At 40.6% G+C, this 27,493-nt stretch overlaps 1 protein-coding gene across 1 annotated transcript in view; it reads left to right on the top strand.

Moving 5' to 3' along the window:
- Positions 1-27,493, top strand: part of lrp1ba (low density lipoprotein receptor-related protein 1Ba) — a 297,751-nt gene that overhangs the window by 255,633 nt on the left and 14,625 nt on the right. Inside the window, exons 72-85 of the mRNA XM_067398603.1 lie at positions 961-1,083; positions 8,054-8,176; positions 8,256-8,396; positions 8,512-8,646; positions 10,018-10,137; positions 11,881-12,122; positions 12,299-12,522; positions 12,603-12,709; positions 13,207-13,323; positions 17,361-17,534; positions 20,701-20,826; positions 23,957-24,121; positions 25,938-26,099; positions 26,678-26,852. Of these exons, the coding sequence (XP_067254704.1) occupies positions 961-1,083; positions 8,054-8,176; positions 8,256-8,396; positions 8,512-8,646; positions 10,018-10,137; positions 11,881-12,122; positions 12,299-12,522; positions 12,603-12,709; positions 13,207-13,323; positions 17,361-17,534; positions 20,701-20,826; positions 23,957-24,121; positions 25,938-26,099; positions 26,678-26,852 (2,134 nt within the window). The remainder of the gene's footprint in view (positions 1-960; positions 1,084-8,053; positions 8,177-8,255; positions 8,397-8,511; positions 8,647-10,017; positions 10,138-11,880; positions 12,123-12,298; positions 12,523-12,602; positions 12,710-13,206; positions 13,324-17,360; positions 17,535-20,700; positions 20,827-23,956; positions 24,122-25,937; positions 26,100-26,677; positions 26,853-27,493) is intronic.

The raw sequence follows: 27,493 nt of genomic DNA, 5'->3' as shown, positions 1-27,493 counted from the left end.
GGCTCAGAGCTGATGACAAAGAAAGAGGGTTCAGGGTGAGAAAAGCAGGATATATTTTCAAAAAAAGCAATGCTCTCAGTCTGGCAGCCTCTTTAAGCTGGAATAAAACATGCTTTCTGAGCTGACATCCAAACTTAAGCCTTTAAAAGACCACAAAAACTGATCTCAAGTAATTTTATAGGATACAATCATTCTTATTTTCCCTAGCTGATGCTTTTGCTTGTGCTTCACTATACCTGAGGAAATAAATGGGCTCCATAAATTTCATCATCAGGGTTTATAGAATGTTTTGTTGCTTGTTGGAAAAGGAAGTCAAAGTGCCTTTTCAGCTGATGGTGATTAAAAGCGTCTCAATGCCAGCTGGGGTTTATTTATTAAAAAAAAAAAAATGCTTTTAGAAAATCTTTACAAACAGAATGAATGGTTAGGCATCTTATAGAAATCTATGCAAATGCACAGACTGCTCCTGATACAAACCAAATGAATTTCTTAGTAAAATTCAACTTGTGAAAGTAACATCTGAACTCATTCATTTAATTATTTAGTTGTAGATTCAATTCATGTTTATTTTAAAACCATCAAAATGCACGAAGATTGTCCTTGTGTGGGAATGTGCAAAGTTACAGATAAGATATAGTTCAAATGCTTTCACAAGTCATATAATATTCAAAAACTTTCCCTGAATAGGGTTCAAATTAGTGTCCCATTACTTTTTTGAAAGCAGTAAGGGCACAAATCTCATATTCTTTGGAGTGAGAATTATTGTATATCTTAGATAAAATTAACATAGCATGAAAAATAGTGTTAAACAAATCAAATGCCCATAAAATTGCAACAAGCAAAAAGCAACATCATTTGAATTATCTACAGCACGGGGTTTTAATAAACTTGTTCAATTTTTACACACATTGTAGTGTTGAAATATGTCCACTACTTCAAGTCAAAGTCTTTTATTTGCAGGGTCACTGGCGTGCCGCGCAGATGAGTTTGTTTGCAACAACACGTTGTGTAAGCTGCTGGTCTGGCTGTGTGATGGTGAGGATGACTGCGGTGACAATTCTGATGAAGATTCACACATGTGTGGTATGTCTTTGACTAGTTAACTAGTGTATGTTTGTTTGTTTGTTCAGTTATGTGGTTTGAAGTGTGTTTTGTGTGTGTTTGTGGGTGGGTGGGTGTTTTGGTTTGTTTGTTTTTTGTTTTTTATTTATTTGTGGTTTGATGTTTGTTTTTTTATTTTGATGTTTTGTGCGTGTGTGTTTCGGTTTGTTGTTCAGTTCAGTTTGGTTTTGTTTGGGTTTTTGGTTGGTTTTTATTTTGTTTGGTTAATTTTTGTGTAGCATTTTGCTTTGTTTTGATTTATTTACTTATTTATTTAGTTTTCCTTTTTTTTTATTTTGTTTCACACACACACACACAAAAAAAAACAACAACAAACAAACAACTGAGCAATATAGGATATTTCGACCATCCTGAACACACATTAAACTTTAAACTGAACACCTGTAGTAAACAGTTTTTTTTTTGTTTTTGTTTTTTGTTTTTTTTCCTGAAAATTGTTTTGCTGTAGAACTGGCAGTAAAATGTCTGAAAAAATCTATTTTGGAGCACTTTTCAAACACATTTGAAATGGTACAGACCAAAAAAATGAGGTTCCCATTCAGTCGGTCACATTCGACGTACGTCGGACAGACCGACGAATAGGAATCTCGCTAGAGAGGCCAATCTACTTCGAGTGTAACTAAACGAGCCAATGCACATTGGCATGCAATCATATGCATCAGCTGCTCGCCTCGCAGCGCGGGTATATAATGAGCAGCAGGTGCGTTGCATCTTCAGCTTTTCGCTTCGGAGCCAAACCTTCTATGAAGACAGCTACTGAAAGCGAGTGTGGTGAACGAGTCTCTCTTCAAGACGTCTCTTTGTTGCGAGGTGCAGGCGGACAGCGCAGCAGCGGGGCCGATTCTCCTTTTGTTTTTGTTTTTGCCTTTAATTTGATTGAGCAAAGCTGTAATCAGCGTGAAGGCCGTTCTCACGGCTGGTGAAACGGTGCGCCTAGAGCGCTAAAAAGCTGTTGTTACAGCTGGTAAGAGGAGCGCCTTCAAGGAGAGTGCACACGACAGGCTGCACATTCCCTGTCTGTGCTGCAGCGGCTATTCCCCTGCGTGCTTCAGCACCTAAAAGAGTCAGTCCTTGAAAGAGCTAACACGAGTAGTTCGCGTCTTTTTAAAGATGTCGTTCTACTTGTGTGTTTCTGGATGCGGTCGTTACCTGGCGCCTCGGGATGGTCACCAGCGCTGTATCGCGTGCTTGGGCTTAAGGCACGCTGAGGCAGCGTTTGTGGATGAGTCATGTACCCATTGTGGGAAGATGACCATCGCGGAGTTGCGGTCGAGACTCCACTTTCTGCAAAGGGGTGGAGTCCCCGGTCCCGACGCCTCGCTCCAATCCTCCTCAGAGGGTTGCTGCGAGCGGCGGGGCTGGTGACTTGAGGATAACGGTGAGCGCGCTTCCTTCGGGGAACCAACCCCTAGGAACCCTCCCCCCTCGTGCGCTCCGCAGCCAGTAGAGCTGCCCTCGGAACGTGGTGGACCACCCCAGAGGTGTGTACCATCCGTTTCCTTCGGAGCTCCCCCAGACGACCGGATGTCGATCGCTGCATCGGAGGGTGAGCCTGATACTTCTGGGGAGGATGAGTCGGCGCAGTTGCCTCCTTCGGGGGTGACAACTGTGCCCGACACGGACCCGGAAATGATGGCTATGCTTTCCCGGGCCGCCAACAGGGTCGGGCTCGTGTGGAATCCTCCACCGTGTCCCGAACCCTCGAGGTTGGATGACTGGTATCTCGGGGTGGCCAGGGCTGGTTCTCAGCCCCCCACCCCAGTGCCCTTCTTCCCGGAGGTGCATGAAGAGCTCACGGGCACGTGGACGGCACCTTTTACTGCCCGAAACCGTGTCGGTGGGTCCTCCTCCCTCACCACCCTTGATGGCGGGGCAGCGAAGGGTTACACGTGCATACCCCCTGTGGAACGGGCCGTTGCTATGCAACTGTGCCCTAACTCCACCTGGCGGGGGGAGCCGTCTCTCCCTTCCCGGGCCTGTAAGTACTCGTCGGATCTTACCGGCAAGGCTTATCAGGCCTGTGGGGAAGCTGCCTCTGCCGCACACGCTATGGCGTTGTTGCAGGTCCATCAGGCCAAGGCACTGAGGGACCTGCACGAGGGTGGTCATGATCCACAAGTTCTCCAGGAACTTCGTGCCGCGACGGACCTCGCGCTTCGAGCGACGAAGGTTACGGCGCGGTCAGTGGGTCGTGCGATGTCCACTATGGTGGTCCAGGAACGCCATCTCTGGCTGTGTCTTGCGGACATGAGGGATACCGACAAGGTCAGGTTTCTTAATTCCCCCGTGTCCCAGACCGGCCTTTTCGGCGACGCGGTCGAGAACTTTGCCCAACAGTTCTCGGCTGTACAAAGGCAGTCTGAGGCCATCAGTCACATCCTGCCGAGGCGGTCAGCTGCTGCACCTCCACCGCCGGCGGCACCTCAGACTACCCGTCGCCGAGGGCGCCCCTGCAGCCGCCCCCGCTCCCGCGCCCCAGCAGCAGCAGCCTCCATCCAAGCGGCGCCGTGGAGCCGGTCGCGGGCGGGGCGCCCAGCCCGTCCAGCCACCCCCCAAGAAGAAGGGTGGCAAGGCCAAGTCCAAGCGGCCCTAGGGACGGGCGACCCGGAGATGGAGGGGACTGCTCTTCAGGAGGTGGTGAATGCACCACTCCTTCCCCCGGAGGAGGGCCGGGTGGAGAATCTTTTGTTGTTTCCTTTTGTTCCGCCGCTGGCTCAACGGCCAGCGGTACCCAAATTTTCAAGAAAAAGAGCAGTTTCCTTTATCTCCGGGTCCGAAGAGGGCTCGGAGAGCAGTGGGAGGGCTAGAACCTCACCACTCTCATCCACCTCTTCTGTCGCCAGCGGACAGCAGCGAGCAGCAGGTAAGCAAATCCTCGACTGCTCCCTCTGTCCACCCGTGGAGGCAGGTAAGTGTTGCACAGCACACTGTGACCCCGCTTCGGGGCCGCCTCACACAGAGAGCCTCCCGGGCCGCGTCCCCTGCGTTCCACCTCGCTGCCCCGCGGCGGGTACGCCGGTGGTCCCCTTGGTGCCGCTGGTGCGGTCTCTGGGAGCCTGGCTAGCGCTCCCCAGTCCGTCTCGCTGGCTCCTCCGGACCATCAGGCTCGGCTATGCGATTCAGTTCGCCCGGCGTCCCCCAAGTTCAGGGCGTCCTCTTCACTTCTGAAAGATGTCGATGCCCCTGTTCTGCGTGCGGAGATTGCAGTCCTACTGGCGAAGGACGCGATAGAGCCGGTCCCTCCAGCCGATTTGAGGTCAGGGTTCTACAGCCCCTACTTCATTGTACCCAAGAAAAGCGGCGGGTTACGACCGATCTTGGACCTGCGAGTTTTGAATCGGAGCCTTCACAAGCTACCGTTCAAAATGCTTACGCAGAAACGCATTTTCGAGTGCATCCGTCCCCGAGATTGGTTTGCAGCGATCGACCTGAAGGACGCGTACTTTCATGTTTCGATTCTTCCGCGACACAGGCCATTCCTGAGATTCGCGTTCGAAGGTCGAGCATATCAGTACAGAGTCTTACCCTTCGGGCTGGCCCTGTCTCCCCGCGTCTTCACGAAAGTCGTGGAGGGAGCCCTTGTTCCCATGAGAGAACAGGGTGTTCGCATTCTCAACTACCTGGACGACTGGCTCATTCTAGCACAGTCTCGGGATCAGTTGTGCGAACACAGGGACTTAGTGCTCAGGCACCTCAGCCAGTTGGGGCTTCAGGTCAACTGGGAGAAGAGCAAACTCGCCCCAGTGCAGAGGATCTCTTTTCTCGGCATGGAGTTGGATTCGGTCGAACGGGTAGCACGCCTCACAGAGGAACGTGCTCGGTCGGTGTTGAACTGCCTGAATACGTTCAATGGCAGGACAGCGGTCCCACTGAAGTTTTTTCAGAGGCTCCTGGGGCATATGGCGGCTGCAGCGGCTGTAACACCGCTCGGGCTGCTTCATATGAGACCGCTCAGCACTGGCTTCACGGCCGAGTCCCGAGATGGGCGTGGCAACGCGGCACGTTCCGGGTGCCAATCACTCAGGAGTGCCGCCGAACCTTCAGTCCGTGGTCGGACCCTTTGTTTCTCCGGGCAGGAGTGCCCCTAGAACAGGTGTCCCGGCATGCTGTGGTTTTCACAGATGCTTCTGCCACCGGCTGGGGTGCCACGTACAACGGGCATGCAGTCTCAGGGGTTTGGACGGGACCCCATCTGCATTGGCACATCAATTGCCTCGAGTTGCTGGCAGTACGCCTTGCGCTGGAGCCGCCTCAAAGGCCTGCTTCGCGACAAGCATGTACTGGTCCGTACGGACAACACTGCGACCGTTGCGTACATCAACCGCCAAGGTGGTCTACGCTCCCGTCGCATGTCGCAACTCGCCCGCCATCTCCTCCTGTGGAGTCGGAAGCATCTGAGGTCGCTTCGCGCCATTCATGTCCCCGGTGTGCTCAACCGTGTGGCCGACGAGCTATCACGAGCTGCGCTGCCCGGAGAGTGGCGACTCCACCCCCAGGTGGTTCAGCTGATCTGGAGAGAGTTCGGAGAGGCTCAGGTAGACCTGTTTGCCTCACCAGAAACCTCCCACTGCCAGTTGTTTTACTCTCTGACCGAGGGAACACTCGGGACAGACGCACTGGCTCACAGCTGGCCCCGGGGCCTGCGCAAATATGCGTTTCCCCCAGTGAGCCTACTTGCACAGACCCTGTGCAAAGTCAGGGAGGACGAGGAGCAGGTCTTGTTAGTTGCGCCTTACTGGCCCAACCGGACCTGGTTCCCAGAACTCTCACTCCTCGCGACAGCCCCTCCCTGGCCCATCCCTCTGAGGAAGGACCTCCTCTCTCAGAGACGGGGCACTCTTTGGCACCCGCGTCCAGACCTCTGGAAACTCCATGTCTGGTCCCTGGACGGGACGCGGAGGTTCTAGGTGACTTACCCCCCGAGGTACTTAACACCATCACTTCGGCACGTGCACTGTCTACGAGGCGTGCTTACGCCTCGAAGTGGAACCTGTTCGTCGAGTGGTGCTCTTCTCGCCGAGAAGACCCCCGAAGATGCTCGATCGGTGTCGTGCTTTCCTTCTTGCAGCAAGGGTTGGAGCGTAGGCTGTCCCCCTCCACCCTCAAAGTCCATTCTGCTGCTATCTCCGCTTACCACGACCACATAGATGGCAAATCTGTTGGTCAGCACGACCTGGTCGTCAGGTTCCTTAGGGGCGAGACGGTTAAATCCTCCTCGTCCCCCCTCCATACCCTCTTGGGACCTTACTCTGGTGCTCAGAGCACTCCAGATTGCTCCCTTTGAGCCTTTGCTGTCAGCAGACTTAAAGATTCTCTCTATGAAAACTTTGCTGCTGGTGGCATTGGCCTCCATCAAGAGGGTAGGGGACCTGCAGTCATTTTCGGTCGACGAATCGTGCCTAGAGTTCGGGCCGGGTGACAGCCACGTGGTATTGAGACCCCGGCCTGGCTATGTGCCCAAGGTTCCTACCACTCCCTTCAGGGATCAGGTGGTGAGCCTGCAAGCGCTGCCCTCGGAGGAGGCAGACCCAGCCCTGGCTTTGCTCTGTCCAGTTCGCGCCTTGCGACTGTACATAGACAGAACTCGAAGCTTCAGGACCTCAGACCAGCTCTTCGTCTGTTACGGAGGCCAGCAGAAGGGAAAGGCTGTCTCCAAGCAGAGGATGGCCCACTGGATAGTGGATGCCATCGCCCTGGCTTACCAAGCTCAGGGCGTGCCCTGCCCGCTCAGGTTGCATGCCCACTCCACGAGAGGTGTGGCATCCTCCTGGGCGCTGGCTCGTGGCGCCTCGCTAACAGACATTTGTAGAGCTGCGGGCTGGGCGACACCTAACACGTTCGCTAGATACTATAGCCTTCGTGTCGAGCCGGTCTCCTCCCGTGTTCTCGCCTCAGGTCAGAGGCACGGAGAGGCCCCGGCTTAGTGTCGGCTTGCTGCGCTACATGTGCATTCTATTCTCCAGAGAGTCCCTACGGGCAGACCCTGGTGAGTCCTCCGGTTACCCTTCGGCAGCCGACGTGGCGGAGCGTCTGGCGCCAGGCCTATACTCCGTTGTATCCTTGAGAACCGGATTTAGGCTGGGTTCCATATGTGTGACCCTACGGGGATCCCATATGGCTTTTTCCACGGCTGCTCCTAAACGAAGCCCGTGTCTTTCCCTCTGGGAGAACCCATCTCTCACCGAGTGGAGTCACCCCAGTTCTTCCATATGTTGTACAACCTACAAGGTTAGTCCATATGTACTTATCCATATAACTCCTTCGGGGAAGGATATGGCTTCCGCAGCGTTCCTTATCGCATGTAAGGCTACGCTTTCCCAGCGTTATCCAATTGTCGCACTGAGTGGGTTTTGGGAACAACAGTGATCGACCCTCTCTGCGTGAGCCTGGTCCCACCGTCCTTAGGCAAGGGGGTTCAGGTGGCTCACGACAGAGCGCTGGAAGAGGGCAGCCCCTGTGGCGCTTTGGTAGGGATTCCTATTCGTCGGTCTGTCCGACGTACGTCGAAACGTGACCGACTGAATGGGAACGTCTCGGTTACATAGGTAACCCTCGTTCCCTGAAGGAGGGAACGGAGACGTACGTCCCGTCGCCACAGGCGTTGTCCTGCTGATGCTGCCGCCTGCTGGGTTCGGCTCCTCAGCGAAAACCTGAAGATGCAACGCACCTGCTGCTCATTATATACCCGCTCTGCGAGGCGAGCAGCTGATGCATATGATTGCATGCCAATGTGCATTGGCTCGTTTAGTTACACTCGAAGTAGATTGGCCTCTCTAGCGAGATTCCTATTCGTCGGTCTGTCCGACGTACGTCTCCGTTCCCTCCTTCAGGGAACGAGGGTTACCTATGTAACCGAGACGTTATGATTACTCTCTCTCTCTCTCTCTCTCTCTGTGTGTGTGTCTGTTTGTGTGTGTGCGCGGCCCCTCAGGGAAGTTGCCATGTCCCCCAAACAGACCGTTCCGCTGTAGGAATGACAGAGTGTGTCTGCGGTCTGAACAAATCTGCAATGGGGCGAATGACTGTGGCGACAATTCTGACGAAGACGACTGTGGTGAGTAGGGAACTTCACTTCATTTCGGTTTCTGTATTTTACCTTTAGTAAACTATCTCTCTTTCTTTCTTTTCCCTAGTTGATGTGGTGAAAAGACAGAGGCCGTGCGGGAAGTCTGAATTCTCCTGTGTCAATCACCACTGCATCCCGGCCGAGCTGCAGTGCGACCTCTTTGACGATTGCGAAGACGGCGGTTCGGATGAGCGTGACTGCAAGGCATGTAAGTGTGCTTCCTTCCATAATCCTTCATCCGTCGCATGTTCTGTTTCTATACTTCTCATTTTGTGGCATAAAACCTTTACAGTGTGTCTCATATTGTCCCCTGTGGGTGACAGATTCCGTAAATGGTGCATGTCGTGGACGGCCGGACTTGTGCGGAGACGACGCTTTCTGCAACAATACAAAAACACCTTCCATCTGCCAATGCAAAGATGGCTTTCAGAGGAACCAGAAGACCAAGCAATGTGAAGGTAGAGAATTTGTACAAAAATACCAACAACACAATTTCATGTCTCTGAATATTAGGATTTATTTTCATCATTCATGAACACATACAGTCCATAACCCTAATATATAAATATATATATATATATATATATATATATATATATATATATATATACAGCTCTGGAAAAAATTAAGAGACCACTCCAAGTTCAGAAATCAATGTTAAGTGGTCTCTTAATATTTTCCAGAGCTGTATATGTATATATATATATATATATATATATATATATATATATATATATATATATATATATATATATATATATTGGGCTGTCAAGCGATGTTCCTGCATCATTTCCTTCAATCCCTCCCTATTGTAGCTTATGCTACACTGAGAGTTTCATGATGAATCACTTGTTGTATTCCTCACTTGTAAGTCGCTTTGGATGAAAGCGCTGCCAAATGAATAAATGTAAATGTAAATAAATGTTATATATTAACAAATTAGTATTAATTGTGCAAAATTTTAAAATTAGTTTATGTAGATATATTTTAGACCTACATTTTACTATGGTTTATTAAAATAGAAATTAGAAATTAAAATAAATGGTTCTTGGTTTGAGATGTTTGAGAACCACTGTTATAGATTAAAGAGAAGATACCTTCTTCATCAACATTAACAGCTCCCTTTTAAAGTTGAATTCTATGCACCTCTGTGGCTGAAGAGGTTTTCACTTTGATGCTGCAATGTATTGAAGTATGCAGAGCGTTTTGAAGTTTGGAGTGATTAATAATGGATCAATTTTCTTTTTGTCAACATGGTTCTTAGGGTTCAAATATTTGAAGTATAGTGAATTTTGCACTTGGGTTTTAAACAAGATCTTTATTTAATTTATTATATAATAAATCATACAATAAAAGCCTTACATATCTTTACATCTGTTGTTTTATTATTTATAAACTAATACACTACTTGAAAAATGGTACAATTTTTCTTTAAAATAAATGACATTTGGTTTGGTATTTTGTAAAGACACAATGCTTTAGTGTCCATATACTTGCCCCTAGCACATCCCCAGTAGTAGTAATATTCGTCTTTTATACAAACCCCACAATGCGAAAGTCTCTCTGTATTCAGTTCCAGTGCTAGCATTAAACTGTTCAAGGTATGTCAGCGGTCGCTTCAGGGTCATCTAACTGAGAATAACAAGAACTCCAGAAATCAGCAGGCGCTGAACGCAGATAGCGAAGCTTCAGCTGAAATCCCAAACAGAGTGACATCCCTGCAGCATTGTTAAAAATGTCACTGGAGAGCGTGTGGGAGAGACTGATGGATGGATGCTTTCCTCCCTCTCTCTTTCTCTCTCTCTCTCTCTCTCTCTCTCTCTCCCCAGAGGTGAACGAGTGTCTGCAGTTTGGAGCCTGCTCGCAGTATTGCACCAACACGAAGGGCTCGTACAAGTGCACTTGTGACCGAAACTTTAAGGAGATTGATGGCGAATGCATCACGAAGGGTAAAAATTATTATTGTTTAATACAAATAGACATTAAAGAGATTCAGTATTCTGACATTGTATTCCATTTTTATATACAGTGGCAAGAAAAAGTATGTGAACCACTTGCAAAATCTGTGAAAATGAGAATTATCTTAATAAAATAAGAGAGATCATACAAAATGCATGTTATTTTTTGTTTAGTACTGTCCTGAGTAAGATATTTTACATAAAAGATATTTGCATTTACTTCAAAAGACAAAACAATAGCTGAATTTATTAAAATAACCCCATTCATAAGTATGTGAACCATTGATTCTCAATACTGTGTGGTTACCTGATGATCCACGACTGTTTTTTTTGTTTTGTGATGGTTGTTCATGAGTCTCTTGTTTGTCCTGAGCAATTAAACTGAGCTCTGTTCTTCAGAAAAATCCTCCAGCTCCTGCAGATTCATCAGTTTTCAAGCATTTTTGCATATTTGAACCCTTTCCAGCAGTTACTGTATGATTTTGAGATTCATCTTTTCACACTGAAGACAACTGAGGGACTCAAACTCAACTATTAAAAAAAGTTCAAACATTCACTGATGCTCCAGAAGGAAACACAATGCATTAAGAGCTGGGGGGTGAAAACTTTTGAATTCAATTATCAAGGTAAATTCTACTTCATTTTTTTCCGGGAAACAAGCAAGTATCTTCTGTTGCTTCCGAAGGGCAGTACTAAATGAAAAACAATGATATTTAAACAAAATAAAAAAAAATTGAAAAATTCAAAAGTTTTCACACCCCGACTCTTAATGCATCGTGTTTCGTTGTGGAGCATCAGGGAATGTTTGAACCTTTTTTAATAGTTGTGTTTGAGTCCCTCAATTGTCTTCAGTATGAAAACACAGATCTCAAAATCCTACAGTCACTGCTGGAAAGGGTTCAAATATGCAAAAATGCTTGAAAACTGATGAATCTGCAGGAGCTGGAGGAATTTTCTGAAGAACAGAGCTCAGTTTAACTGCTCAGAACAAACAAGAGACTCATGAACAACCATCACATAACAAAGAAATCAATGGTTCACATACTTTTGAGTGGGGTTATTTGAATAAATTCAGCTATTGTTTTGTCTTGTGAACTAAATGTAAACATCTTTTATGTAAAATATCTTACTCAGGACAGTACTAAACAAAAAATAACATGCATTTTGTATTATCTCTCTTATTTCATTAAAAATATTCACATTTTTTTACAGATTCTGCAAGTGGTTCACATACTTTTTTTTGCCTCTGTAAATAGTGTTATGCTGATTTATTTGCCTCAGTTCAAAAGAGTTCAGGTTTCAAGCTTAGGTTTGATATTTTTGATAGTTTTCTAGTTTTGTTTTGTTTATTAGTTTTTATTTTATCTTACTTTTTGCTTTTTTGTTTTATTTGTTTTGTTTGATTTATTTTTGCTTTGTTTTTTAGGGTTTTTTTTGGGGGGGGGGGTATCTTTATTTGTTTTGTTTCCCTTTTTTAGTATTGGTATTTTGTTTTTTTTTTTCGGTTTGTTTGATTTTGTTTTCTTTTACATTTTGATTTATTTTTGCTTTGCTTTGTTTTTTAGTTTTGATTACTGTTTGGTTTTGTTTGATGTGGTGTTTTATTTTCATGTGTGTTGCTTTTTGTTTTGATTAATTTGTTTGCTTATTTGTTTGTTTGTTTTTTGCTTGGGTTTGCTTTGATTTATTGTTTAATTTATTTTATTTGTTTCACACATGTATCTCTGTGGTCAGGACCAGAAGATCAGGTCCTCTATGTGGCCAACGACACCGAAATCCACAGTTTTGTGTATCCATACAATCAAACTCATGGACATACTCAACTGGCCCGTATCTCAGACAGCGCTCGCATCATCGGCATGGACGCACTATTTCACCATCACAAGTTTGTATGGGCCACACAGTTTAACCCCGGGGGGATTTTTTACAAAGACCTCCAGGACAGGAGTCCAATCACGTCAAACAGTGGAGTCATAGTAAGTCAATAACAACCAATATCTTGGTTATAGTCACTTAAGTTAAATCTTAATTCACAATTTTTTTATTTTTTTTTTATATTCTCCTTATGAAAGCTCTATTACCTCAGAAACTAGCATAGAGAAATCTTATTAAGGTGATTTGAAACTTTACAACATTATATATATATTTGCAGTGTCCAGACTTCAGGAGGCCCAAGGACATCTCGGCCGACTGGGTGACGGGGAACCTGTACTGGACGGATCATTCCCGAATGCACTGGTTCAGCTACTACACTGCACACTGGCGCCGTCTTCGATATTCCATCAACGTGGGACAACTGGGGGGTCCCAACTGCACCCGGCTCATCACAGACATTGATGGGGAACCTTTCGCTATTACTGTTAACCCTGTACGAGGGTAAGTGACAATTAAGATAATTTTAGTGTACAGAATATTACATGCAACAACGTTTATCATTTCCTTCAACCTTCCCATAGGATGGTGTACTGGACCGTGATTGGTGACCACTCTCACATCGAAGAGGCCGCCATGGATGGGTCCTTGCGTCGCATTTTGTTGGAGAGGAACTTGCGAAGACCAACCGGTGAGGTTCTTACGTGCCATTCATCCTTTTTAAAGTATTCTCTATTATAAAAAACATGACTCACAAAAAGCATGTGCAAAAATTATGCTAAAAGGGGTCATTTTAACATGTGTCATTCTGCCACTCTGCTTAAAATGCAAAGCACCAAAAAATGTCTCAGTGAGAAGGTCATTTCAGTTGTGAAATCCATCATAAGCTTTGAGTAAAACTATTTAATATCTACAATATTCAGGGTGAAATTGTTTCTCATAATGGAAAGGGCTAACATTTTTTAGTTTTCTGGTAATAGAAAAAGGATTTTTTTTTTTTTTTCTGAATAAATGAAAGCCAAAAGTTTCACTATATATTTATGTATATGATAATATTTTATTAATTTGTTTACACATATGATGTATAATTTTATTGATATTGATTGTTTATAATATACTGTATAATAATAAATAAAAAAATATAATATCATAAATTATAATATGATTCAAAATTGTCTGTCTTTTCAGGACTTGCAATTGATTATTACAACCAGCGGCTGTACTGGGCGGACTCTGAGCTGTCTCAGATTGGGAGTGTGCGTTTCGATGGCTCTGATTCTCTGGTGGCCGCTAGCAGTCGAGATGGTGGGTTTGCACGTGTAGGAAATTGTACAATGTTCAGAATCTGGTTCCAGATGAACGTCTTCAGCTCAGGGCAATGCTCTGTCCCAGCATTTGAAGAGCTGCAAAAGTAAAGCTGAATATCACTGTAGTTTATATAATCTCACTTCACCACATTTCCATTTTGGTTCCCTTTCAGACTGTGATTGGAAAAATGCTATTTTGGAGAAAGCATCAGAATCGAATCGAATCAGAATTGAATCTAAATCTTTTGCAAAACCTAGTGAACTGTCTGCTGCCTACATAGACAGTTTCTAAGCAAACTTTGAAGATTGTGTCTGATTAGGCAGCAGACAATCAATGCACAATTTCATAGAGCATGATGTTAGCATGTTGCTAATCTAATGGTGTGATACTCCTACATATAAGAAATTTATAAATGTTTTGGAAAATTATCCATTTTTATTAGATTGAAGTTTTATGTTAGCATGTTGCTAAACATTACAAAAATAATGTTGTGCTATTATAATATTAATAATAATTCGGTACATTTATATAGCGCTTTTCTGGGTACCCAAAGTGCTTTACACATGGAAGGGGAAATCTCCTCAACCACCACCAATGTGCAGCATCCACCTGGATGATGCGACGGCAGCCATATTGCACCAGAACACTCACCACACACCAGCTTATTGGTGCAGAGGAGACAGAGTGATGAAGCCAATCAGTATATGGGGATGATTAGGAGGCAATGATTGACAGAGGCCAATGGGCAAATTTGGCCAGGATGTCGGGGGTAACACCCCTACTCTTTTCGAAGGACATCCTGGGATTTTTAACGACCACAGAGAGTCAGGACCTAGGTTTAACTTCTCATTTTAAAGACGGTGCTTTTTGACAGTATAGTGTCCCCATCACTATACTGGAGCGTTGGGACCCACACAGACCACAGGGTGAGCACCCCCTGCTGGCATCACTAACACCCCTTCCAGCAGCAACCTACTTTTCCCAGGAGGTCTCCCATCCAGGTACTAACCAGACTCAGCCCTGCTTAGCTTCAGTGAGCAACCAGTCTTGGGTTGATATGGCTTACAGGTTGATATGGCTGGTATTAGTGTACTTCTTTTAAACTAAAAAATAAGAAAGTATGCTGTCAGTCTCATTTTATGTACTTCTCAGAAATATACTTAAAATTGCACTTAAGTATACTTGACTTTTACTGACAGAAAAGTCTAAGTATATTCAGCCTATATTTGTCTTAAAAACTTGATTTTTTGACATCTAATACAGTAGATTTGTTTTAAAATATCGATTTATAAAGAAAACAGATGTTCCTAATTCTGAGTATGTGAATTTTTGTGTAGTCCACTGGTAGTGTATATTGTTGAAATTTACTTCAAATCTACTTAACTCTTTCCCCTCCATTGATGTTAATTTCCGGCAATCCATGTTTTCACTGTTATATGGTAGGGGGGGCGCTATTATGCATCTTCTGAAGTCGAAGAAAAAGCAGAAACAAGCGGTAGAAGCATAGCTTAAGGATTAGCCCACTTTTAAATTAAAATTTCCTGATCATTTACTCAACCCTATGTCATCTAAAATGTCCATGTCCTTCTTTCTTCAGTCAAAAAGGAATTAAGGTTTTTGTTAAAAACATTCCAGGATTATTCTCCATATAGTGGACTTCAATGGTCTCCAAACGGTTGAAGGTAAAAGTTAGATTAGAGTTTCAGTGCTGCTTTAAAGGGCTTCAAACAATACCAGACGAGGAATGAGGGTCTTATCTAGTGAAATGATCATTCTCTGAAAAAAAATGTAAATGTATATGCTCTATATAAACAAATGATCATCACCTTCCAAGTGGTTCTGCCAAAACTGCACTTTCATATTCTTCAAAAAGCTTACGCTGTATGTCCTGCGCCTTTCCTATTCTACTTACGGAACGAACGTGGTGCCAGTTGTTTATATAAAGCATATACATTTAAAAAAATGTTTTGAAAATGACAGATCGTTTCACTAGATAAGACCCGTATTCCTCGTCTGGTATCGTTTAAAGCCCTTTGAAGCTGCACTGAAACTCTAATTTTGTCCTTCAACCGTTTGGAGACCATTGAAGTCCACTATAAGGAGAATAATCCTGGAATGTTTTCATCAAAAACCTTAATTTCTTTTTGACTGAAGAAAGAAAGACATTAACATCTTGGATGACATGGGGGTGAGTAAATTATCATGAAATTTTAATTGGAAAGTCAACTAATCCTTTAAGAACATGTAAAATAATGTGATGATCAAACATTTAACAGCATATAAATCAAAACTGCCTAACGTTACCAAATGAAATGTCGACCCAGGACAAGATATAAGACTGTGAAGCTTTGAGGGTGTTGATTGACTCAATCGGCTCCATCTATGTTTTGATAATCATTCTAAATATGATGTGGACATAGTCTTTGACAAAAATTTGATTTTCAAAATGTTGCTTTTTTATGAAACTTGCCCACATTCAAGTGTTGATTAAAAAAAAGCACAAACTAACTAAACTAGTTGTGTACAAAAAGTTTACTATTGTTACACTTAAAGTATATTTAAAAGTGTATTTATACACTAAGCTGGGCCAGTTTAGTCCTAAGTAGTTTTGAAATAGTACATTTAGTATACTATGTATACTAAATAGTTTACTACTGGTACATTAATATTAGTATATTTACATAAATTATACTTAAAATATATTTGATCTTTACTCAAGTATACTTAAAATGAACTTGAAGTATATTATTATTATTTTATTTTATTTATTTTTTTTTTTGTAAGGGAATATATTGGTGTGACACTCTTAAACATAAATTTATAAATGTTTTGGAACATTAATAGGTATGTCCCAATTCCCATACTTATGCACTATTCTATGACATTAAGTATGAGTAGTGTGTTCACCATAGACTGTAAAAAAAGTGTTCACACAGAAAATACAGTTTAAAAAAGAAAAAAAAATACAGTTTAAATACCTGGATGATGCACTAAATTAACGGAACACAACAAAGTGTGGAATGTTGGACACTTTATGCACTCAACTGTCGCAGCTTTAAGCGGAGGGTCTATTAGACTTCGATGTTGAATGACAAAATAACCTTACAACATTGATACACTACATGGATGAGTACATAGGGTATAAGTGCACATTTTTGGCAATTTTTATTAGATTGAAGTATAGTTTGATGTTAGCATGTTGTTAAGCTAAAAAAAAAAAAAAAAAAAAAATGGAGATTGAAGGGTAGAAAAAATAGACATCACAAGCATTACGTTTTTTAATATAAATAAACAGTTTAAGCTGATTTTAGTTGCCTTAATTCAAAACTAACAAAAGCCATCAACACAAATAGCTTTTTTGTCATTTGATTAATTGTTTGGGTTTGACTTGGTTTGATATTTTGTTTTCATTTTGTTATTTTTATATATAAGTATATAAATGTTTTGGAAAATAGTACTTTTTCTGTTAGACTGAGTTTAGACTGAGTTTGATGTTAGCATATTGCTAAGCTAAAATATCTACATATGTTAGAGACAATTGTCTATTTTTATTAAATGAATTATATACTTTGATAGACTAATTAATTCCGAGTATGATATTAGTGGGTTGCTAAGCTAATAAAGTGATACTCTAATAAGATTAAAAAAACATGCATACTCATTTGCTATTTTGGATGAAATTTTTTCACAAGGCTTATTGCAAGGCATTCTGGAATTGCTTTCTTTGCTAAGTATACATGCAGTGCTCTGAAAAAAAACTGACAAAACTAAGTATCTTAGAGGACAATTTTTGGAATGTTGGGAGCATTTCTATGGTTTGGGCACAGAGTTTTTTTGGTTTTCACTTCAGTTCTGAACCTTGAATACTTGAATATTCTTTTTGTTGGACAGGGATTGTGTTTTTCACTTTTGTGACAATTTTAAATAGAATTTCTTAGTTTGTTTTGCATTATTGAATCTGAATCCCTTGTGCATGAAACATTCATTGCAAATAAAAGATTTTTTAGTTTGTGTCGTATTTGGATTCATTCTAGGTATTTCTCAACCCTTTCGAATTGACCTGTTTGAGGACTACATCTACGGAGTTGGCATGAAGCACAACGTCTTTAGAGTTCACAAATACGGCAAGCTGCCCGCCGAGAAGCTCAATCTGGGTGTGGAAAGAGCGGCCAGCATCTTGGTTTTCCATCGGTACAAACAACAGGAGGGTGAGTCTCAAAACGTGTCTCTGATTCAACCGACAAGAAGAGTTGATATTTACTCACCCTCATGTCATTCCCTTTAATGACTGTTTTCCTTGAGAAACACAAGCTAGGGTTCTGTTTTCCATAAGTGTATAAAAACAAAAATATAGAAATACATGATAAAATCATGGAAATGATTCAATCATGACATAAGGTTAATTTTTTTGTCAAGTACTCCTTGTCAAATCTGTGGATGAGCATCTTCCAGAGGACCGTTCCAGCGCAAGTTTTCTTGGCAGTTGTCAGAATTTAATTTCATGTTTAGTTTGTTGAAATCTGATTGGACTTCTTGTCTGCAGTCAGCTAGAACTTATTACAATCAAATACTACTGTCAAATGTTTTTATTATGCAATCACTGGCTCTAATCAGATGAATGAAATGTTTTATTTTGTTAGATTTGCAGAGAAACAACAAAAGTTTTGAAGTCATAAAATCAAAAATCGTTACTACTTATGTTCTGAATAAATATTTCTAGTCTTATTTTGCACCATTTATTGGTACACATTAAGAAAATCAATGCAATCTTTAATTTCCTCTGCTAATATAAGTATAAAAGTATATAAGTAAAAAAAAAAGAAATATATAATTGTTTATTTTTTTTATAAAATATTTAAATATAAAATAAAACAAGCATTACAGAATGTAGAAATATACAGATACACTATATTGCCAAAAGTATTGGGACACCCCTCCAAATCATTGAATTCAGGTGTTCCAATCACTTCCATGGCCGCAGGTATATAAAATCAAGCACCTAGGCATGCATATTGCTTCTACAAACATTTGTGAAAGAATGGGTCGCTCTCAGGAGCTCAGTGAATTCAAGTGTTGTACCATGATAGGTTGCCACCTGTGCAATAAGTCCATTCGTGAAATTTCCTCACTACTAAATATTCCACAGTCAACTGTTAGTGGTATCATAAGAAAGTGGAAGCAATTAGGAACAACAGCAACACAGCCACGAAGTGGTAGGCCAAGTAAAATCACAGAGCGGGGTCAACGCATGCTGAGGCGCACAGTACGCAGAAGTCTCTACTTTCTGCAGAGTCGGTAGCTACAGACCTCCAAACTTCATGTGGCCTTCAGTTTAGCTCAAGAACAGTGTGAACAGAGCTTCATGGAATGTGTTTCCAAGACCGAGCAGCTGCATCCAAGCCTTACATCACCAAGTGCAATGCAAAGCATCGGATGCAGTGGTGTAAAGCACGCCGTCACTGGACTCTAGAGCAGTGGAGACATGTTCTCTGAAGTGACGAATCACGCTTCTCTGTCTGGCACTCCGATGGATGAGTCTGGGTTTGACAGTACTGTATTGTGCCAAGCGTAACATTTGGTGGAGGGGGGATTATTGGGTTGTTTTTCAGGGGTTGGGCTTGGCCCCTTAGTTCCAGTGAAAAGAACTCTTAATGCTAGAGCATGCCAAGACATTTTGGACAATTTCATGCTCCCAACTTTGTGGGAACAGTTTTTGGATGGCCCTTTCCTGTTCCAAAATGCACAAAGCAAGGTCCATAAAGACATGGATGAGTGAGTTTGATGTGGAGCAACTGGACTGGCCTGCAAAGAGTCCTGACCTCAACCCGATAGAACACCTTTGGGATGAATTAGAGCGAAGACTGCGAGGCAAGACTTTCTCGTCAATATCACTGCCTGATTTCACAAATACACTTCTAGAAGAATGGTCAAAAATTCCCATAAACACACTCCTAAACCTTCTGGAAAGCCTTTCCAGAAGAGTTGAGGATGTTATAGCTGCAATCTCCATATTAAACCCTAAAGATTAGGAATGAGATGTCATAAAAGTTCATGTGCACATAAAGGCAGGCGTCCCAAAAGTTTTGGCAATATAGTGTATATTAATAAATGTTAAAAATATAAAATGTTTAAATTTATGTATATATATATATATATATATATATATATATATATATATATATATATATATATATATATATATATATATATATATATATATATATATATATATATATATTATTCAAATCACACACACACACAAATTTAATTTTAAATTAATAATAAACAAGAATCTGCTGTCGTATACCAAAGAACATTTTTACAAATTATAATGAACGCACACCATAGTTCAATAAAAAAACACCTTTTGTTGTGAAATGAAATACAGCAATAATAGTCTTACTTTTCACAATCCATTCATATATTACCAGTTAAATTTGTTATAAATGTTTCTTCTTTTTTATCAGTTTTATCCGTTTTGACAACAGCTGTGGATTTATATTCTAGAGTCTTTTTAGTTTATTTTCCTCTTTTACAACCCGTGTGACCCTGATTCCATTTACCCTTTAGTCTTCTTACATATATTTTCATTCCTCTTCTTTCCATTATGTTTTTTCACTGTACTCTCTGTCTCTTATCCTTGGCCGATCTCTCCCTCTCTGTTATAAAGAAGAAGGAATGTAGGGATCTTTGCCTCTGTTGTTTGTCTTTTTGCTGGTATAATGGGAAGTGTCATCGCTCCCTGATGTGCTTTTACGCTGGAAAGCTTTATTAAAGATGGTCTTCAATACAACCTGCAAAAGCTAACATAAAAAAGACAAACAAATAATGTCCCACACACATTACACCACAGACTAAAAGGTTTTAGATAGATAGTTTGTTATATGCTCAGAGAATTTCATCTTTCAGGCGAACATATATAGTGCTGGCGCTATGAAACATGCAATATTCTGCTCTTTTGTAGCAATTGTTGTTTCTCTGAACTCCCCATATAATGTGATTCTCCACATAACATTCTTTCCGTCTAATTTAGTTTAATGACAATTTTCCACCCTCTCTGAATCTTAGAATTACACAGCCTGTTTTGCTATTGTACCTTTGAGACAATATGCAAATCACCTCTTTTATGATTATCAGATGACTCTTTTAGGGGCCGTTCACATGTCGTGTTTGCTATTTCAAATGTAGTCATAATAGAAGTTGCATGCAGTGCATGGTTAGCTGGTTCAGTAGTGTTTATTTGGGGTTGGAGTTGGACAGTGGCTCCAGGAACCGGACTTGACACCCCTGTAATAAAAACATTTTAAAACGGGGAAAAAAATATTATATTTCCCATTTTATTTCAGTTTTCTCTTCTCTTCATTTGTCCCTCAGTGTCCAACCCATGTGCAAAGATGAATTGTGCTTTCCTTTGCCTGCTGAACCCCAGTGGGGCCAGATGTGTGTGCCCTGAGGGGAAAATTCTGGTGAACAGGACCTGCACGGACACCAACATCTCAGGTACATCTGTCAAAACGCATACGGCAGGATGCTCTTACATCACTAACAGAGTGCTAGCATGACCCTGACAGGCCCCGAGTGCTCAGCATGTCAAACTCAGATGTTTCACTTGAGTGATTTTGACTGAAGTGTTTACTATTCTGAGCCCTTTGCCCACACACGCAATACACCTGAAGCCCAGATGCTAGAAAAGACAGGGATCATGTTGCTAGCATTTATTCAGTCAGAGTAGACGGCTTGTTTGATTAGTAGTGAGAAACAGTGTTGCGATTGCTCATGTTAACGGCTAGGAACTTTGTTTCCTAAGGTCCGTTCACACCAAGGACAATAACTATAACAATAACAATAAAAATATAGTTTTATAAATCATTCTAAATGTAAAATGTGAGTATAGTTGGGATCACTTTCAGAATGGTTTTCCACCAGATGATTAGCGATAAAAACAATGATAGTCAATCAGAATCCATCCTGCTTTAACAAGCTTGAGCATTTAAAGCGGCAGTCTGCATTGGTGTGGATGCTAATATAGTTATCTTTATAGTTATCGTTCTTGGTGTGAACACGCCTTTAGAACCACCCTAGTCTCACGTAGCCAGACCTTCAGACTGACGGCAGAAGATCTGGACTCTATCGCAGCTTTCATTAGCCATGGGGATGTTTGACCGCCGAAGGGGAATTTGACTGACATGTAACGCAACCAATCACAGCTTGTTTTGTTCCGCATCATGTTTAGGATCTTGAAAATGTAAAGTGATGTCCCTATAATAACAGACCGGCGTGTCTCTAATAAATTATTCATTCAAGAACGTTGTGCATGTTTACTGCAACAATGGAGCCGCGAACTTTACATACTTTCGAAAATCCAGCGTTTAGTTGATCCTGGAAAACGCTCGTCGTCACAGTTGTAAACATGATGGCTTTCTTCTCCCATGAGGGGGGTTTTGCGTCATGGCATTTGTTTCTAGGCGGACCATTAAAGAACGCAACACACGTCTCATTGAAATCCTGTAGAATTCAACCAACCAGATGATGACATCAAAAATCCTGAAGCTTTTCCAATTAAGTGTGCCATATGCATCAGACGCTCAGCCAGTGATCTGTGGGCGTGACGTCTGAGGCTGAGAGTAGAACCACCTTAGCAACCACCCTGAGCACCCTAGCAACAAAAATTAGAAGTAGCCTAGAACCATACAATTATTAATGAACTGTACTTTAAAAGACAATTTGCATGATTCCATGGATCAAATAATTGAAATATTAAAATAAATACAAATAATAAAAAATAAATGTTATATTAAACATAAATAAGCATTCTTATTTTTCATTAATCTTAACTCCAGTTCACTTATAAATTTACCTTTATGTACAAAGAATTTTGCAAGAATGAGTGTATAATTTATATAATAATTTGCAATATAATCACTATTTGTATTCTCCAAAATACTTCCAAATAATGTATGTATGTATATGTATATATATATATATATATATATATATATATATATATATATATATATATATATATATATGTATGTGACCCGCTCTGGCGAAATGAGTTGGAAGTCACAACATTCTATTTTAAGATATGGGCCGATAATGTGGAAAAACAATGAAAAAAAATCAATTTTTTTTTTTTTTTTTTTAAGCTAATTTCAGACTTTCAAAAGTAATCTCCCAAAGTTGCGTAGTCCAGATAATTGAGTAAAGGTATTTAAATGGCTATTAAATTTGACATGATTTTACTAAATTAGCTGGAAATGAACTTCTCAACTCCTCTCGTCACTTATGAGCATTTCCCGGTATCCCCTGAAATGTCTCTGCTCTCCAAATATGGTGTTACACGTTGTATAGAACCAATCAAACAGCTTAGAAATGTAAACACACTGACATAAATGCTGATTTTTATCAATGGGAATCCCCGTTTCGACTGACTGGCACGCGATCGGTCCAGCCATCCTCCTGTTAGACTAGCGCGCGCTCTGTGTAAACAAACTAGCAGATCTCCTCAATGTCTAGTTGTGAATCAGTTAGCGGTGATCGAGATGTCGAGTTAGCCAAAATACGTGCCTTTTGCTGTAAAGGGTGTAAACTCAATGATGGAGAGCCATGTTTTCTGTCATTTGATGAAGATTCCGTTTATGAGATAAGTCTGTCTATGGCCTCTCTCACTTTCTCTTTCTCTCTCTCTCTCGCTCTCTCTCTCTCGCACACAGACACACACACACAAACACACACACACGCCCTCTCTTCTCAAGCAAAAATGTAGCACCTCTGTTCAATCTTTCTGATTTTAGTAAATCTTTGTCAAAGTGCCTTAAAAAATATTAATTCAAATAAATACTTTAAAATAATTTGAGCTTCAGCCTGGTTTAATAGCATTTATATATATATATATATATGTATATATATATATATATATATATATATATATATATATATATATATATATATATATATATATATATATATATATATATATATATATATATATATATATATATATATATATATATATATATATATATATATATATATATATATATATATGTATATATATATATATATATATATATATATATATATATATATGTATTTGTTCAAATTAAGCTGTATAATAAATAGTTTAAATGCAATGGATTTTGAAAGATATCAACAAAAAATGGGCAAAAAACTTTAAAAGCGATTTTCTCAGGTTTTCAATTGGAAAAAGAGGGCAGACGACCATAATTCAAATGGGTATATCTTTAAAACCATTCAAGGTATGACTTTGACTAGGATATCATTTTAAAGCTTATTGTCTCATCTTTTTCAATTTTCAGTTTTGAAATTTGGGTCACTGTGACTCATTTTGCTGGATCAGGTCACATATGCTGTCTTTTCTAACTAAAGCCTGTTAGCATTGTTGGTTTTATATTGTAAATGTAAAACTATTTAAATATTTTGCTACTGTATGTTAAAGATTCACGGTTTTTCGAAACAGATTTTTCATTTTAATATTATTTAACTGCAAGACCACAAATGGAACAATGACAGAACACTGTCCTTCTGAGGACCGACAACTAAATACATGTAAAATGTCCTTGGTAATTAAAATTAGCTTAACTAAGGATAATTTGCGTGTGCATTTTAGGAGATCTTTGTCGTCCAGCCTGTGAGAATGGAGGTCGGTGTATCACCAACGAACGAGGGGAGTCGCGCTGCTTTTGTTGGCCGAACTACTCTGGGGAACGCTGTGAGATCAGCCACTGTAAGGACTACTGCCTCAACGGAGGGACTTGCATGGGATCGCCACTAGGTAGACACTTTTTCCTGTGCAATATTTGTAAATTGCTTTACTGAACATTTTTCTGCCTTATTTCTACTCATATTTGGTCTCAAGCATGTTATTCATTGATGGTTTGCTTGGTAAACAAGCACACTAACTTTTTAGAAAAACTGTATCAGTGGCAAAATTGTTGGTGTAAAAAATCATAAATTATTCTACATATAAATATCGAATAGATTTGGGTTTATTTTACTCTTCATTTTGTTTTTAAAATGTAATAATTCATATTTTATCATTGAAGTTTTGTCTTGCATTTCTAAAGAAACGATCAGGTTGTACAAACAGGGTTTCCGTGTTGCTTCTCAGAATTCAAAGTAGGCCACAGGCAAACCTCTGATACAGGAGGGATTTCTCATTCTTTTTAGTTTCTGTCTGTTTATTAAAGAAATGCAACAAAAATATACAGCACCTGTGTTGCCTTAAGGTTGTTTCAGGTCATCCTAAGTTCTCTGAGTAGTGTGAAATGAAAAACAAGCAAGGATATTGTTACGTTTAATATTACAAATACAAATTTACCAGTGTCTCCTGAAGGCGAGGATTTTTCTTATAAACTTTAGAAAGAATAATAGCCTTTTCTTAAGAAAGGAACCAAAAAAATCTAAATTTTATCATAATTTATTCACCCTCATAATATTCCAAACCTAAATGACTCTGTGGAACACAAGAGGAGAAGTTTAGTAGAATGTTTATACTACTCTTTTCCCTATAATTAAAGTAAATGGTGACCAAGTGGTGTACTTTACTTTTTTTTTATACTTTTTTTTTTTTTCATATGGAAAAGAGCAGCATGAACATCTAGCTAATCATCTTTTGTGTTCCATGTAATAAAAGAAAAAAAAAAATTGATTTGGAAGGTCATGAGGGTGAGTACATGATGACAGGATTTCTATTCCTTAATTTACCGGGATGAAAGACTGGGTACACATGGACATCAGGATTTTAGACAGGTAATTAGATAGTCAGTAACTGTTCCAGCAACCGAACGTTATTGTAATTCCCCTGATGCATTTACTCACATTCTTGCACGCCAGCTCCCGACAGCCTGTTTCCCCAAAGTGCAACGTCATGTTCACTCAATATCTGTTTGTTATTGGCTGTTCAGTCACATGAGAAGCCACCAGACGCTCCTCTGCCTATTTGTTATCGTAACCTCTATGAAAAATATATCACTGAAAAAGCATTGCGTAAATCACTGCTCCCTGTTTTGCCTTCTTATTCTGAAAGAATATTTTGGCAGGGACCAAAAGCTGGATGAAAATCACTTGGAGCCTGTTAACGTCTGAGAAACAGTCAGGAATTGTTTCTGTTGGCGTCTTTGTGTTAAAAACTGTCATTTGCACCAGCTGGCAGATGGACCACCAACAGTAGGACTGAATATCCTTTGGCTTTGAGTGTGTGCTGAACGTGCGCACGTACAAAATCAATGCCCAACAGATGTACCATCTAGCAAACCCCCTCTAGAATGCCTTTTCTATGTCACAGTAACTCAAATAATCAAATTCTGTTGGCTAAGAAAGCAAAGACTAGTATATCACGCTGTGATTTACATGATTAGCCTACAAATGAAGTACTCTTGTTATCTTTTTCCCTTTTTTTTTTTTTTTTTTTTTTTTTTTTTTTTTACATCAGTTATGACCTGCTCAGTTAAAAACATACTCTGAGTCAAATATGTTCAGGTCAAATCAGAGTTGTTTATGGAGTTAAGCAAATCATTCAAATCAGGTAATTGCATAAACATGATCTAGTCCAGATTTAAAGTCACTAAAATAATGTGTTTTTACTGAAGGAAAGCCCACGTGTCACTGCGCTCTGGGTTTCACCGGCCCTCTGTGTGAGAAACGTGTGTGTGACGGTTACTGCCTGAACGGAGGAATGTGCGACCTGACCCTGGGTAACCAACCCGTGTGCCACTGTCTGGCGGATTACACTGGGGAACGCTGCCTACACCGTGAGAATCTGTTTACCATGAATTAATTTTTTTTTGCGTTCACTATAGCTCGCAGCAGCAGAGTTCAAACCTAGTGCACTACCTGGGCAACATTGCAGACATCATAGGCCTGTTCAGGCTGCTTATAAGATCTAATTTTGTCTTTAGCATCACAATTGTCCTTCTCAGCTAACACAATCCCAGAATGCATTGCAACAAGCTCAGTAAAAAAAATATTTGTGATGTTAATTATAAATATTTCATTCAGTACAAAAAATAATACAAATGCTTCAACCTAATTCAACATTTACAAGGGAATTGTTTTATTTTGGGGTCTTAGGCATCAAAAACTTTAAAAACCCCTTTAATAAAGAATCACACGGTTAGCTTAGCAACGTGCTAACATCAAACTCTGCTGGAATCAATTGCGAGTATCACTATTTACACACTTAGAGCTACTGCCTATGTAGAGCACTTAAAACTCGTTTACAGAGCAGTGTATTTGTTATGACGACTTCCTGTAGAGTTAAGATGTGACAGGAAGTTAGCATACATTCAGATTAGTCATAATTATGGGCTTTTTTTCTGTCTGATCACAGATATTTGTCACCATTATTGCGTGAACTCCAAAGGCTGCACGCTGTCCGGCTCGGGAAATGTGGAGTGTGTGTGTCCCACCCGCTACGAGGGGCCAAAATGTGAGATGGACCGATGTCTTCGCTGCCGAGGGGCCCCGTGTATCGTAGACGAAGAGACTGGAGACGTCGCCTGCAAGTGTGTATTTAATAAATTATATATATATATATATAGATAGATATATAGATATAGATATATATATATATATATATATATATATATATATATATATATATATATATATACATAGAGAGAGAGAGAGAACATTTGAGTGTACAAATTATCCTATGCATATATTATATAATATTCATATATACAAAATAATTGAGTGTACTAATGATCCTATACATGTATATTATATATTGTGTGTGTGTGTGTGTGTGTATATATATATATATATATATATATATATATATATAAAATAACTGTGTGCGTGTGTGTGTGTGTGTGTGCTTTTGTTTATATTACATGTAATATAAACAAAAGCACACACACACACACGCACACAGTTATTTTATATATATATATATATATATATATATATATATATATATATATATATATACATTGTGCCACCGGTCCCCACAATGTAAATTAATTAATAAAAGTCCTAAATGATGTTTTTGTGAGAAAATAAAGGTGTGCACAGTTTCCTGTGATGGTTAGGTTTAGGGTTAGGGTTAGGGTTAGGGTAGGGGGATAGAAAGTACGGTTTGTACAGTATAAAATGCGGCCTATGGAAAGTCCCCACAATTTACAAAAACAAACGTGTGTGTGTG

The sequence above is a fragment of the Chanodichthys erythropterus genome, chromosome 10 (genome assembly GCF_024489055.1).
Source record: "Chanodichthys erythropterus isolate Z2021 chromosome 10, ASM2448905v1, whole genome shotgun sequence".
Classification (NCBI taxonomy): domain Eukaryota; kingdom Metazoa; phylum Chordata; class Actinopteri; order Cypriniformes; family Xenocyprididae; genus Chanodichthys; species Chanodichthys erythropterus.
The sequence above is the reverse complement of the archived record's forward strand: the minus strand, read 5'-3'. Positions and strand labels throughout refer to the sequence as shown.